The 15,595-nt window shown below is 34.0% G+C and overlaps 1 protein-coding gene across 5 annotated transcripts in view; it reads right to left on the bottom strand.

Moving 5' to 3' along the window:
- SSBP2 (single stranded DNA binding protein 2) overlaps nucleotides 1–15,595 on the bottom strand; it is a 247,817-nt gene that overhangs the window by 42,480 nt on the left and 189,742 nt on the right. For 3 of the 5 annotated variants that reach the window (XM_037159305.2, XM_037159306.2, XM_037159303.2), the window contains 3 exons: nucleotides 8,667–8,733; nucleotides 8,284–8,354; nucleotides 2,482–2,573 (listed from right to left, as the gene is read on the bottom strand). In XM_037159305.2, the coding sequence (XP_037015200.1) occupies nucleotides 2,482–2,573; nucleotides 8,284–8,354; nucleotides 8,667–8,733 (230 nt within the window). The remainder of the gene's footprint in view (nucleotides 1–2,481; nucleotides 2,574–8,283; nucleotides 8,355–8,666; nucleotides 8,734–15,595) is intronic. The other 2 variants (XM_037159307.2, XM_037159304.2) reach the window with 1 other exon arrangement.

The following is a 15,595-nucleotide window of genomic DNA, read 5'->3' on the forward strand; positions in this document are numbered from 1 at the left end:
TACATCAGAACTTTTTTGTCAGAGGGACATATAAGGTCTGTCTGGAAAAAGTCCAGGTGTTGTTAATATAACCAGAATGGTTTGCACAACACTGATGCAACCTGGCAGCCAAGGAGAGTGGAATGTGCACCTGTGAACAATGACCACTTCACTGTACTAGTCAATGGGGGCAGCAGACACTACTGAATGAGCATGTGTACTGTGTGGCTATCGCATTAAAATGACTGAGTGAGTAAAGCAACAATACTGCATCCAACTGTGTATTAAGCTTGAACATTCCTCCACAGAGACTATGGGGATGATTTAGAAGTCTGTACCTATGGGCAACTGGTGATCGGGAGCTTCATCACAACAATGTGCCTGCTCACACATTACTTCCTGTGCAGAGTTTTTTGGTGAAACTTCTAATCACCCAGGTGACTCAGTCACCCTACAAGCCCAGATTTGGTGCCCTGCCACTTCCGAATTTTCCTAAAACTAAAATCACCTTTGAAAGGGAAGAGATTTCAGACCATCAATGACCTTCAGTATAATATGATGGGGCAGCTGACAGCGATTGGGAGAACTGTGTGAGGTCCCAAGGTGCCTACTTTGAAGGGGACAGAGGCATCTTTGTCGTATGTGCAATGATCCTTGTATCTAGTATCTTCTTCAATAAATGTCACTATTTTTCATAGTATGTATCTGGATACTATATGGATAGATCTTGTATTGACAACTATAAATGTGGACATATTTACATTCCCATTGCCCTTGAAGAAATCTTAATTTACAGAAAACAGAAGATAATATTTAACACCCCAAATAAAAGTCAATATTAACACATAATGAAAATCTGAGTCTGTAAAACTTAAAGATTCTTTAAATGCCAGAAATTATATAAGTAAAATATTACATAATTAAAAATATTTAAAAGTATATTGGATATTTAAATAAGAATCCCAAATTTAAATAAACAAAAATAATTGTATTAACATTTTCAGCCCTATTTTTATTCTCCATAGTCCGGGGAATTAAATGTACAATATATATCTATTTAAGTGTATGTAATAAAAGAACTAGGCAATTTAAGCAGATATTTGGTCTCATGATTGTATGTGTGTTTGTTTAATTATAAGAGTAATATATAAAAGGCTATTAAATACATTCTTGATATTTAATTATAATTCTGGGTTGATCATGATATTCAAAATGTACACTCCTTACATGTATACACAGTATTCAAAATTATTTTCCTTGAAATTTTAAAGTCAGAATTTACTTATCTCAGGTAGGTAAATTTTATGTACATTTCTAAATCCTACTAGTAAGAGCTTCAGCTTTGATATTAGCACAAAATTTCACTAACTCCTTTTTGCAGCAACCATTAATAAAGGCTAAGCCTTTGAGGAATTTAAGAAAAGTTAGACTTCATGTCTATCCATTTTTACTTTGAAAGTGAAAAGATGTTACAGGAAAATTTGACCTACTTTTGTCCCCTTGTTCTGTTAGTTTTCAGTCTGGCTGATACCCACCTATTAACCTATTTTCTATTTTAGGCAAAACTGCTTTTCATGAAAATCCCTGTGTACATCATAAGAGCTTATCTTATAGTCTATCTTCAATGCCACTAAATGGTGGCAGAGTTGTTCAATTTGATATGTACGTGACCAAACCATGGATGGATGGAAAACAAATTAGAAGAGACCACCCCAAACCCTATATGCAACATTTTCATCATTTTTGTAGGCTTTCTTTAACCCCCTAGTCAATTAATCAAACTCACTAACAAGCACCTGATAGGGAACTTTGAGGGCAAGTTAGATGATAAAAACCAATGAAAATTCCTTAACAAACTGCATTATATTATAAGCCAACAGAAACAACTTACTATCTTTGGGCTTGAAAGGCCTTTCCAGAAAAGACAATCAAACCCCCAAACATTTTGTTTACTTCTTATCTAAGTGCGCCTTGAATTTTCAAAAGGAAATCTATCCTATACCGTGGGAGTTCTTTAGTATAGATGACACTATCGGGGAGAATGTTTCCTGTGTTGAGAGTGAGCCCAACAAAGCAAAAGTAAAGACACATATATGAGCTAAAAAATGCCAGTTTTAGGAATTACTAGGTACCTATTAAAAGGATGTTACCAGTATTCAATTTTTCACTCTTGTACAGTTAAGTCATGGTGCTGGTGTCAGCATTCTTCATGCTTAAAAAAACCTCACTTTTATGATAACTGAATAAAATATAAAAGTAAAAATAAAGGGTTAAAAGGCATTTATGGCATCTGAATATGGAAAGAAAGTAAAGGTTGAAGTGAAGAAAGAAAAACATAGAGAATATCTTCTGGAAGTGAAGCAAACACTACAGCCCATGTTTAGTCCATTTGTACACTACCCAGAAATTGAGAGGCTCAAACTGTTTTACAAATTTAGTGTGACTTTTGAAAACATAAATCAAAGCACTTTACTAAACAGGATAACACGGCATTTTGCTTACATGTTCATTCCAGGCATTCCAGGGCCACCTAAAGCATTCAGTGGGGGTCTCATTGCACCTCCATAGTTCTGTAATGATAACCAAGGGTCAGACTACCACAAAACAAAAAAACAAAACCAAAGAGGAGGGGGGAAAGAAAGGAGAGCAGGTTAATCATTTCCCTACATAACTCCTGGCTGGATAAGGCCTGTGCCATTCATTCTCTGAAGGGTCCACTCTTGTACTTTTGCTTCTATTTTAACAATTACTCTGGTTTGTGTCTTTTAAAAACTATGTGAATATGGAAGATCATTGTAACATGGTAAATAATTAAGATTAGTTGCAATGATATTTAATATATTTTTATTAATTCCCTAAAAGCTGTACAACAGTGAACTTTTAAAAGTATAACATTTCACAAATTCAAAACTGTTTTTAAAGCAAAAACTTAGTCAACATTTTTATAATTGTCAGGCCCAGAACAATTACATAAAGTTGAAAAGAAACCCCAGGTGACCCCAATATAAGAAAGTTGAATGCAAACTTCTGTTCAGAAAATAATTTATTGAACACAGAAATTCACTAATACAAACGTACAAAAACACATGAAAACTAAAGTAAACTCACAATATGTATGCATACATTACATGATATTAGCGTGCTTTAGTTTCCTGAAGAGCCCAAAGATTCGGATTCACATCATGTTGATATATTTTGTCATGATCCACCACTTCCGTGCGTGGCTTTCTGACACCACTACTCCTTCAAGCTTTTCTGATAGTCCCCGTCTTCCTTGCTGGCTCCCTTTATTCTGCTAACTCTTTAAATGGTGCTTTTCATAATGTTCTAGCCACAGCATTCTTTAAATATTCTAAGAATAATAATTCTTATTATTTCCATAAATGCACATCTATGGGTAATTTCATCTGCTACCATTAGCTCAACAACTATTTATGTTAGAATCCCAAATCTTATATATTTTGTCATGATAGGTCTCCTAAGCTCCTAGATAACTCATATGTTGAACTTCACATGAATTGTTACCACTTTACACTAAACATACCTAAAAGTAAACTGCATATTATCTTCTCATGACTGTTCTTTATATAGCCTTCCTTGGTTCTGTGGTATGACCTCCATACTACAGTCCAGGCTAAGACTCTCCAGGAGCTTTGCTGTCTTTTCTTTTCTTTCAATTCCTATCTCCGGTGATTTACCACAAAGCCTGCTGATTCTACCTGTGAAACAGCTCTTGAAGTGATCCTTCATATCACTAGTAATTGTCATTTACTGAGGCTACTTTACTGTCTTAATTGTTCTCCCTGACTCAGCCTCTTCCCCTCCCAATCAATTCTCCAAACTGCCCCCCAGAACTATGCTTCTAAAACTTAGTCTTTAAGTCACATAGAAGCCATGAGGACCCACAGTGCCTATCCAATCAAGACCAGACTCCTCAGCACAGCTCGATGAGGTTATTCCCAGGTCAGCCTAGCCTGTATTTCCTGTCCTCATTTCCTATAATTCTTACTATCTTCCCCTTATTCTAATTATATCCTACAACCTACCAAAATCATTTTGTGGTTAAGAGACAAGCAATAGAAATTTACACTCATATTAACTCATGTTCTGTGGCCTTCTGTGTAGATACTAAGATGACAAGGAGACATTCAATGAGAGAAAGTCTGTTAACTCCAGGGAGTAAGTCCCAGTTTATAAATAGATTACATAGTTACATGATTTTCTCATTGTTTATTTCTTTTAGTTTCAGAAAATCTTATTTAAACATCTTGATTCTATGTGCTGTGGGACAGTAGAATGGTTTATGTCCACACTTTGAGTCCTGATTAAAGGCATAGCTATGTCCTTAACCTCTGGATCAAGGTGGTGGAGCAGGCAAGGACTCCCTGAGAAGAAAGTCACTGGGAACAAAATCTGAGTGGTAAAGTGTAACAGAAATGCTTCACGAGAAAAGTCTCCCCTCGGCTTTGGTCTTAGAAGATCTGTGTTTTATATTATCAAGGAAAACATAAGTTTCCCTTATGGCTCTGGACATGGAAAGACATTGGTTTGAATCTCTGTTGCCACTGCCCCATTTCCTCTGAGCCTCTTCCTATACAAGTGACCCTGGACCAGCAATTCTTCCAATGATCACATAACCTTAATTTCCTTATCTGTAAAGTAATTTCCTTACCTGTATTTTTCCCCTATTAGCATATTAGACAATGAAATGAAATCATATATGACACCCAGGACAGTGCTTGGTGTATTAAAAGCACGATACCTGGTGCTCAACAATTATAGCTGCTAACTCTTTCTTCTCGCCATTAATAAGGGACCAACTTTAAATGAGTTCTCATCAGCTTCCCTTGAGGTCTCGATCCTAGCAGAGTTACTGTGCTCATTTATGCAATGACTCCCCGACAGAATATGCATATTTCTTTTCTAGATTTTTTCCGGTGCATAATAGTTTCCTTTATGTGTCTGCACTTCCTGCCTGATAAACAATGAGTTCCTTGAAGGCAGAGTCTGTTTTACTTCTCTTTGTATACCTGGTTATCAAGTATCACAGAAAATGAGTAAGAAATTATCCAATATATAATTTGATCAATTTAAAAATATTTACACTTTGTAACTAATTTGAGGCAGAAAGAAAATAGGAATATAAGAAAGAAGAACTGGCTTTCCAAGTGGTGTCAACACAGGCGAAGAGAAAGAGCTAATTTAGAATCACTGAATTCTGAAGCTGATGGCAGCTACACAATCCCATCTGTTTAATCTCACTCCCAATGCATGTTCCTGACACAATGGCTCTTCAGATTCTGCTTGGAAAGTTCACAGAGAGTTTTTCCATGATTGGGCAGTTCGATTTCTAGAAATTTCTTCCTTATCCTGAACTAAATTCTACCTCCCATCTTATATTTGGAAATACAGAAATGGATTTATTCTCTTTCTACATGAGAGCCCATCACGTATTTCCACCTCACCATTTTTCCACCTCAAGCATCCGATTTGGAAATTATGGTATGTTTTCACTTGTATATAACTCATTTATCCTTAAGCTTTCTAGAAGAACTAGAAATAGTTGGGTGGTTTTGGTGAATTTTTCTGTTAATCATATGGCATCTGCTGAGCAAAAGAACACATGCAAGCTAAGTATATCTTAGCACAAAAGCAAGAGGAAAATTACTTTAAATTTGGTATTGGGAAGATATTTTTCTTGATTACATAGATAATTTCATTTTTTTATTGAAAAAGTAATATCAATTTCAAAAATCATGTATTACCATTGTATTTATAATTAAAATAGATTAATAGGTGGGGAAAATATGCCAGGATTTAGAGCAAACTTGTATTTCTTCATCTATGCAGTAAGTGTTAATCATATGTTTACTATGTTCTAGGCATGCACTGTGCCTAAACTGGCACTAAGAATCACTAGACAATATATATTTCTTTGTTCTAGTAATGAAATTTTTCCAATAGATAACAACTGTTCCTCTTCACCATACTGATCTTAAGCTAAAAAATAATGGAAATAATATCTGTGATAAGAACAAGACGTGTATATTTTGTGTGCATAAAGCTGGAGACAACATTCCAGAGATGACTTCCATAATTCAATCACAAAAAAGCAGGTGCATTTTGCTCTAAGGTGGTATCTGTATGATGAAGTGTCTGCTGTGAAAGTTGTTTTTTCTAGTTTCTTTCAAGAAACACAGCTAACCTTTACTACAAACTTCATAGTTTATAATGCCTACATTTTATATACCAGGTGTCACAAGTAAATATATCTCACAAACATTTCCCCATTCTAAATAATTTTAACCTCATCTTTTACCTACTGTATTGATTCCTGTCTTCATTTACGTACATGATATGTATGAATACTTTATTTAGCCTTTAATATTTATATACTGTGATTTTACTGAGGGTAGGTATTCCTGGTTTCTAAGGTAAGTTCACATAAACAAACTTTACTTTCCTCAAAATACGTAGAAATAGATAGCAAGGATTCCAGTCCAAATGGGAGAATAGACTACTCACTTTGGGTTTCAATATGTAAAGAAAGAATTCACACTTGTATAATCAGCTTAGTTATTAAAACTCATCAATAAGAGATTAGTCTCCAGAAATATGTTATCATACTTTTTTTTAACTTATAATGCAAAACAAATATACAGCTATTTTTAAAACAAAACAGACCATTATACTTCTTGTTTTTTCAAATGAAATCTAAGTGTTATAACTTAGGTAAGCACTGGTATACCTTTCATACACTGCAAAACTGACTCTTAAATCAGACTCTAGTTTTTAAAGTATTCAATGCATTGGTCTAGGAATGACAAAAGCTTAAAGAGCAGCTACTTGAAAAATAAGTGAACTAAATGAAGACTAATAAAATTACAGGCATGGGGTTTTGATGTATCTTTAAAATATATCTTTATGCAAATCTTCTGAGAAAAAAGCCTTCAAGTTTTGTGTAGTCATATCAGTCAACTATGTTCATTAAATATTTGGTTTATTAAAAACATATATTCCATCAGTGAGATATTCTATAGGTCAACTGTTATTAATAGCTTACTGATAGTTGGTCACATAAATTAATAACCCTAATATAAGTAGAAACAGGGAAAAGTAATTTAAACATCTAAATCAGAGTTTTATAAAATCTTAAGAAAATACATAGGAAAAGACTGACCCTAAATGAAAGAGAAAATTTTTTCTGACTTTGAGGATCTCACATATATTTGTATGGTGGGTTTTTCCCAAGTAATATAGTATTTCTGAAAAATTAGGTAATATGTACTTCATATTTCAATACAGTTAATATACATATTATTGTATGTTGTTTAAAATTCCTAGGTCTAAGTCTCATTGTCTAGGTGTTAGATTCTAATTCTCTAACTTCTTTGGGCACACAACAAAATATTATTTAAGTTTTTGAAAGTAGATACATGAGACAAGCTCCTAAAGCTGTCACTTATACTGCTGTTCTTGGAAATGAAAAATCAAATCAGCAATTCATTCCTTTAACCAGTGTTATGACATGCTACCTTTTGACTCATAAGGTAGAAATGTTAAATTCTGGATTTTGAATTCATTTCTTTAAAACATAACATTACAGAGTTAACTTTCTACTCCATGCTGTTTTCCAAAGGGAGATAAATAATGATGTTTTAGTTAACATAAATGATATCCTTGAAGAGCATACTTAAAAAATGTCATGAATAGCTGTGCTAGATTTGACCTCAGTGTGTGCTTCAGGGAAATTTTGATAAAGGAGTAGGCTAACATCTACTGTCTACTGAGAGCATTATGCTTGTTCAGCAAGACCAGCTTTTAATGGTTGTTTTCTAAATAATTCATTATTTTCATATTGTGTAAAGAAACATGGTAGTATAAAATAAATTGTCAATGATATTCTCTAAAAAACTTACAGAAATATGTTTTATGCTGCTTATTCTATTTAATATCTGTAATCAACTGGATTTTATTTACCTTATTTAATTTACATAGTTGTTATCTTTTTCTATAAATGTTTATATCCCTTCTATATAACTAACAGAAGGGCAATAATTATCTCTTTATAATAGTTGCCCCAACGTATTTTCTCAAATGCACTGAATGCACATGCGACAACACCTGTCCATAACGTTTGCAGCTACAGCGATCTGGACACGTCACAGATCACATTCTCAGGAGCTGAACAGTGTATTACAGCAAGTGTTGAATGCATGTAACAAAAGCCAGGACACAACATGGTCTGTTTATATAAAATAAAGCACAAAAACTCAGCATCTACTTTCTGCACTGGCTATTTACCTGTGGTCCTAAGGGCACCATTCCTCTGGGAGGAGTCATTCTCTGCATTGGCCCGCCCATGTTGGGATGTCCTAAGGCAAAAGGAGAAAGGTGTTAGCTATGTAATGAGCATGGCTGCCCACCCAGCGGCTAGTAGCCTTCTCTCTGCTTGGTGTTTAATTATTGTTTCTTACGTTATCACTGCCATTATGTTATCACCATCACACATAATTCAGAGTTAGCTAAAATAAATCACTTGGTCATGCTATAATTTGGTATAATTATATCAAAAGTGCAATTGGTATAATGATGGAAGATTCAGTCAAATAAAAATTTCCTTTAAAAATAAAGGATTTCCTTTTGGATGGAGCACATCTATTTCACTTTCGGGTTAAAGTAGTTACCTTGTTGTCGAGTTGGGTCCATTCCACTGGGAAGTAAAGGCTGACTTCCTGGGACACCTCCAAGTGCCTGGCATATTTAGTCAAACAAAATAAAAAGAAATATTGTAAATATTTATAAAATAAGTACTTTAACAATTCTCTTTTAAAATTCCTATAATTACAGAATGCATTTGAGTATTTTACAGAATTTGTTATATTTCACATTCATTTATAATTTTTATAGGTGTATATACAAAGTATAAATTCTTAGTTCTAAAATTATTCCACTTTGTCCAATTTTTTGGCAGATAAAATAAGGAATATCTATGCTTACATATTTTGGGAGAACAAATATCTAGGCAAAAAATTGTCCTACATCTTTTTACTAAGTATAATGTCTTTGCTCCAAATTAATTTACTAAAGGTACTGAGATAAGTAATTTTGCTTCTTAAATATGAGCTCTGTTTCTACAGATTGTTTTACTCATTTGGGATTTCAAGAGCAGTGTTATGAAAATGCCAAGGGCCCAATAAATACTTTTTCTGTAGTCATATTCTCCATAAGAAACTATTCAGAAAAATAATACTCCAATTAAGTTCAAACGAATTGGCTGTATCAAAACTAACTAGAATTGAAAAAGATGGAGATTAACAGACTCTTTATGTGGGGTACGATACTGGGTTCATAGCGAACTGCAAGTTTCTGCAGTTGTTTGAGCAGCTCTTACAACCCACTGATATTATTATGAATTGTCTATGTACACACACACACACACATACATGTAATCCTGATGGAAAAAAGTTCATGTAAATCCATTAACTTAAAGCAGGATAAATAGTATCCAATTAGTTAAAAATTTCAAGTATTTCAAATAAAATTTAAAGGATTTATGTATCTAGATCAGAATGATTTACTTAATCACTTGAGATGCAGTAGAGAGCTGCCATTTCTCAAGCCATTTTTATAATTATTTGAATTTTTTTTGCTTACAAGCACATCCAATACATATTTATTGAATTCCTACTTACCTTTCCAGCCTCATTTCTTGCCATTACCACATGACAAAATAATTTCTAGCCATACAAAATTTCTTTCAGTTTTTTCAATTGATGCATTCAATCAAGTATAATATTTAATTGCCAACCATTAAATACTATAAATTACTATAAATACATAAATACATAAAAACTATAAATTAAACTATCTCTCCTTTCAAGGAGCTCACAGAGACGTAAGTGCCTATTGCTGACACTGCCTAATGAAATTCTGTCCTATCAACTTAGTCTAGGTAAGTTTTCCTTCTATTCGCTTTAAAACATGTATAATTTTTTTAAAGCTCAAACTTACAGAAAAAGTTGTACAAGCACTACAAAGAATCCCCATATATCCTGACACAGATTGCCCATCTGTTAACATTTTGCCACAGTTGCGCTGTCACCCTTCCTCCCTCCCTCTGTACGTACTTTTATCTTAACTCTTTTCAGAACCACTTGAAAGCCATTTGCAGACATGATGCATCCATTACCCATAAGTGCTACACAATGTAGTTCCCAAAACAAGGATGTTCTCCTACATAACCACAAAACAACTGCTTAAGACAGGAAATCAACAGTGGCGCAACACGTTCATCTAAGCCCCAGACCTCATTTACATTTTGCAATTTGTCTCAGAAATGTTCCTTTTTTCTTTCTGGGACTAGGACCTCAGTAAACACATGTTGCAATTTGTTGTCATGTTTCTTCATGCTCTTCCAAGCAGTAACAATTCCTTAGCCTTTCCCTATCACGTCCTCAGCAGCTTTAAAGGGAATGAATGTTGAAATCTATAGGATGATCTGATGTCTATTCATGCCTAGACTAAGGTAAAATTTCCTTATCAGGAAACCACAGAAATGGTGCCCTGCTTTCTTCAGTGATTATATTAGAGGGCACTTGATATTGACTCATTCCACTACTGATGACCTTGACTTTTATCATCTGATTGTGTTGGTGTCTGACAGGTCTCTATCCCATAAGGTCATTGTGTTTTCCCTTTGTAAATGATTATTTTTAGTATTATGGATATTCTAAGATTGTCAATACCCTACTCTTCATCATTCGTTTATCAACCCACCACCCTTAGCATCCACTGACAACTCCTAAGCACTATGATAGTTGCCAGATGGATTCATTCTAGGTTTATAAGTTGGTATTCCAATTGTAAAGAGGAACTTTCCTTTTTTTGCTTATTTATTTATTCATTATATGCTTATGGATTCCTAGCATATTGAATGGGTTGTATCTATTATCATCATTTAGTTTAACATTCACAAAGGTCCATCATATTCTGAGCGTTTCTTTATAAGCAAAAGATGTTCCAGGTTCATCTCGTAATTTTTCTGGCCTAGCTCTGGAATCGATCTTTTCCCCATTTTGCTCTGATTCCTTCTAGAGAATAACAGTGTGAAAGCAACAAGATTTGGATTCTCAAAAGAGTGTGCATTATTAGTTGGGTGCATTGCTTTTAGACTTTCTTGGTAGACTCTGAGCTAAAAAATCTATATACATTATGTGTATATGTACACATATCTACATCTATGACTGATATCCCCCCTCTCTCTGTGTACGGTACCTACATGAACCAGAATTTATACTCTCCAACACTGATTCAACACCTCCAATCCCAATGTAAAACCTTAGAATTATTTTCAGGCTTCCTGTCATGTTTCTTCTTATTTTCTCTGACAATGAGAAACCAGCTTTAGTTATCTTCAATATTTTCACTTGCTTAATCAATGTAATTATTTGTTCAATATAATCTATCTCCCAACCAACAATGACCACTTGTTCTCTCTGCTTCATCTGCGTGATTCCTCCCTGGACCCTTGAATGTTTTCGCATTCAGGAAAGGAAAGATCCTATACCTCACTTTCATAGACCAAAATATAATCCAGCTTGTTTTCTTCTCTGTATCTCCAACACACTGTAGGCCCTGGGTGTGGACCTATCTGCGTTTCTTGGCTCAGAATAACCAATTTATTGAAGGACTAGAAGGAATAGGGTTTAGATGGGCAATTTTAGGAATCATCAGTGATAAAATTAAGAATGGAATAAACTTTCAAGAATGAAAAGAAAAAAAGACCAAATATATAATTATTTAGAAATACCTAGAAGAGGTAGGAAGGGAACTGAAAGTGAATAGGTGTAAAATTAAGAGGGGAACTAAGACCAACATTTCAGAAAGCATGAGGAGAGTTTCAAAAAGGGAAGAAGTGGTCAACTCTGTCAAAAGTTATAAAGATTCAAAACAAGTTGGTCAGAAAAAGCCAAGAGCTGTATGACTTCACTTATATGTGGTATATAAAACTGAAAGCAACAAATTATCAAATAATAAAACAAAACCCTAAAAACTCATAGACCCAGACAATGGTATGGTGGTTAGCAGAAGGAAGGGGTTGGGGGGGAGTGAAAGGTAAAAGGGGTCAAATATATCACGATGGAAGAAGATTTGACTTTGGGAGGTAAACAGACAATGTAATATGCAGATAACATTACCCCAATCAACTTAATTTAAAAAGACATCCCGAGACAAAAAAAAAAAAGTGAATTAGGAAGAGGACTGAAAATATGTGACTAATCAACATTTTCTTTAATTGTGAATTTGAAGTTCTTACTTTTTAAAGTCTCCAGGTGGTTAGAGTTTTATACTCTGGACTTAGATTCTGAGTTTCTAAGTCTCACTAGAGATATGATGTGTTATAACTGGAAACCATTTTCTTCAAAATTTTACTTTTTTATTGTTTCCCTTGGTAATCAGAACAATCGTCAAGTCTTTCCCTGTTTCCAGTCATCATTTAAAAGTATTTCACAATCCTACAGAACTCTTGATCAATGTCGAGATTTATATCAATTTAACTCTTTAGGCCCCAGAATTTGTCTTTTAGAATAAGCCAAATCTCTAACTTTTAGAACACTTTTTATAAGTTCTGGGATGACCAACAAGGGCATCAACAAGGTCATAATTAGTGCATTTTTTATACCTTTAATATGAGGGGAAAATAAATGTATACATCCTATCTTGTCATTACTTTCATATTTTTAACAGGTTAAATGTACTCCATTCAGACTTGTTTAATAAAACACTTTGACATACATTATTCATTCTATAAAAGATTACTCTGACAGAAAGCAACATTCATGACGGGGGTGTTTAATAATAATAAGCATAATATTAACAATAAAATACACTTGCAAAATAGTATATTTGTGCCATGAATTGTGCTAAGCTGTTTATATTTGTTATTTCACTCAATGCTTACAACAGTACTATGAGGATATTATTAATTCTTTTTGATTATGAGAAACTGAGGTTTAATATATAAGTAATTTGTTAATTTGTCCATAGCTATACATTGGTAAGTTCCAAAGCCAGGGCTTCAGATCAGATCAGTATACACCCAAAATTCTAAAAGACAAGTTTTAAAGTCTGGAATTTAAAGTGAATGAAATAATACAAAATTTTAATAAAACAGAAATAATTAAATGAAAAAATTTCTTGCTTCATAAAAGTCTTATTTCTTTTAAAAGGGTACGAAACCAATGCTAAATCCATGTAGGAACTTAAGATTCTGGTGAATATACACCAGAATATTTCCTTGAATGCCACTATATAGTCTATTCATAGAAGTTAGATTGCTCACCAATAATGAAAAAATTATTAATTTTTCAATGCTTTCATGATATAATTCAGGTAACAATTCTGATCTACCCCAAATTTTAATGGGCCTCCTCAATATGAAATGAAGTAGAATAATATAATAAGGGAAATTTAGGACTAGAAGAAATTTTGGAAATACCGGCATCTACTCTCATTTTACTGGTTCAAGTATCAGGGCCCAGAAAGAGGGAGTGACTTGCTCAGAGTCATGCACTGCTGGGCATTGCTAGCATTGGACCTAAGGTATTTAACACAATTAAGGTCCTTTGGACAACGTCACTGTCCTTTTTTCTACTAAAACACAGAAATGTTACATTCAGTGTAGGAAGAAATTTGTCTCGGAAGCACAACTCACCATCTGATATACCGTTACTGATTTCCCTTTTTTCTATAGCGCAACCACTGTGACTGCACTGATACTGTAGCCCTGTGGCACGTGTGGCTATTTAAGTTAATTAAAATGAATAAAGTTAAAATGTTTGTTCCCCAGTCCCTCTCACCACGTTTCCAGTGCTCAAAGTACAATACTAAAGCCGCTGAAGAGGGCAGTGCCCACAGAGTGTTTCCACCCTCAGAAAGCGGTGTCAGGCCGCGCTGAGTCAGGGTGTCAGGTGAGTTGATCTGAGCAGCTGCACATTTAGAATGGTGTCCGGCACCCAGTCAACCTCAACAGGTACAGGTTGGGTGATGGACTATTTCTGCAGGAAATTTTGTACAGCTCCGAGAAATGTGCAATCAAATATATGGCAGTGCATTTTTTGCATTGGCTTATTTCCAAACAGGGTATATTCTTGACAAAACAGCTTCAAAATAATTAGATATGTTTGGGTGAAGGTGGTAAACACTGTACCTAAAAGCTCTATATAACTATAACTTAAATCAAGTAAGACCGCATCGTATTAACTATGTAAACTTTCTTTTTTAGATTTTATTTATTTATGTTTAGAGGGGAAGGGAAGGAGAGAGGGAGAGAAACATCAATGTATGGTTGTATCTCATGCATCCCCTGCTGGGAACTGGCCCGCAACCCAGGCATGTGCCCTGACTGGGAATCAAACTGTGATCCTTTGGTTCGCAGGCCTGTGCTCAATCTACTGAGCTACACCAGCCAGGGCCTTAACTATGTAAACTTTTATTAGTTTGGGAAGGAGAATGAATTTTTTTGTTAGACAATGAATTTGTTAATTTTCTTTGTCCTACAATGGTAGAAAATAATTGGAAATACATATATGCCAGGATATACATATAATTCAAATTCATAAAGAAATAATAATTTTAATTGTTTTGTTAGATTTCACATAATTTAAATACATTAATAGTGTAATTATTACTAAGAAACAAATAAATAAGGAGGTCCCAATGGACAGAAAGAAATATTTTTGACTGGCAAGGAAAGCTACTTTATGTTTTCATCATTAATCCCTAACTTATATTAAACACATGCAACATATTTAATTTTTAAAGTTAGACATTTGTTATAGCTGTTATCCTCACAATTTTAGCTGTAAGAGTCCTACTATTTACTCAATGTTGAACATATTTCTCTTTATGCAGCTGAAGATCTGTTTTCTGGTATCATTAATTAAAGTCATATTCTACATGCAAAAAATTTTCCATAGTCAGAGAATTATTGGTAAAGGACATGCTAGATATCATTCATCCTTTATAAGAGAACATGTGACAAAGAGTAGTATATAGTTTGTTTAAAATATCTTGGTTATAAGGGCATATGGTAAAATTCATTTAAGTATGTAAGTAAGTGTCCTGACAACTTTTTTTCCTGCTCAAATGCTGATTTGTTCCCTATCTGAACAAAGTAATGAAGTGAAGTGTTTTTAAGATTGGCCTATCCTCAGCATCCATTATGCTTTTCCTTTTATCATGTAAAAACTATACACTCAATATTAATCAAGGATAATCATATATTGAATAACCAGAACTAGTATCTTTTTTCTAATTACAAATTATTACCTGCTCAGTGCAGACTTTAAAAATATAGAAAAAAATCACTCATAGTCCTACCACCTAGAAATAAAGGATCTGATCTTTAGAGTCTTTTGTGACAAATGTATGTATCTGGAGAGGGGCACATGAGTGGGGGATTCACTGAATACGCACAGTGACACAGCAAAGGTGATGTACTATACACAACTTGTGCCATCTTTTCCACATTTGATACTAAATAATTAACATTTTCTCATATCTATAAATTTAATTGTATAGCATGGCTTTTATAATAGCTGCATGTTATTTC

The sequence above is a fragment of the Artibeus jamaicensis genome, unplaced genomic scaffold (genome assembly GCF_021234435.1).
Source record: "Artibeus jamaicensis isolate MK-2021 breed Jamaican fruit bat unplaced genomic scaffold, CSHL_Jam_final contig_373, whole genome shotgun sequence".
Lineage (NCBI taxonomy): Eukaryota > Metazoa > Chordata > Mammalia > Chiroptera > Phyllostomidae > Artibeus > Artibeus jamaicensis.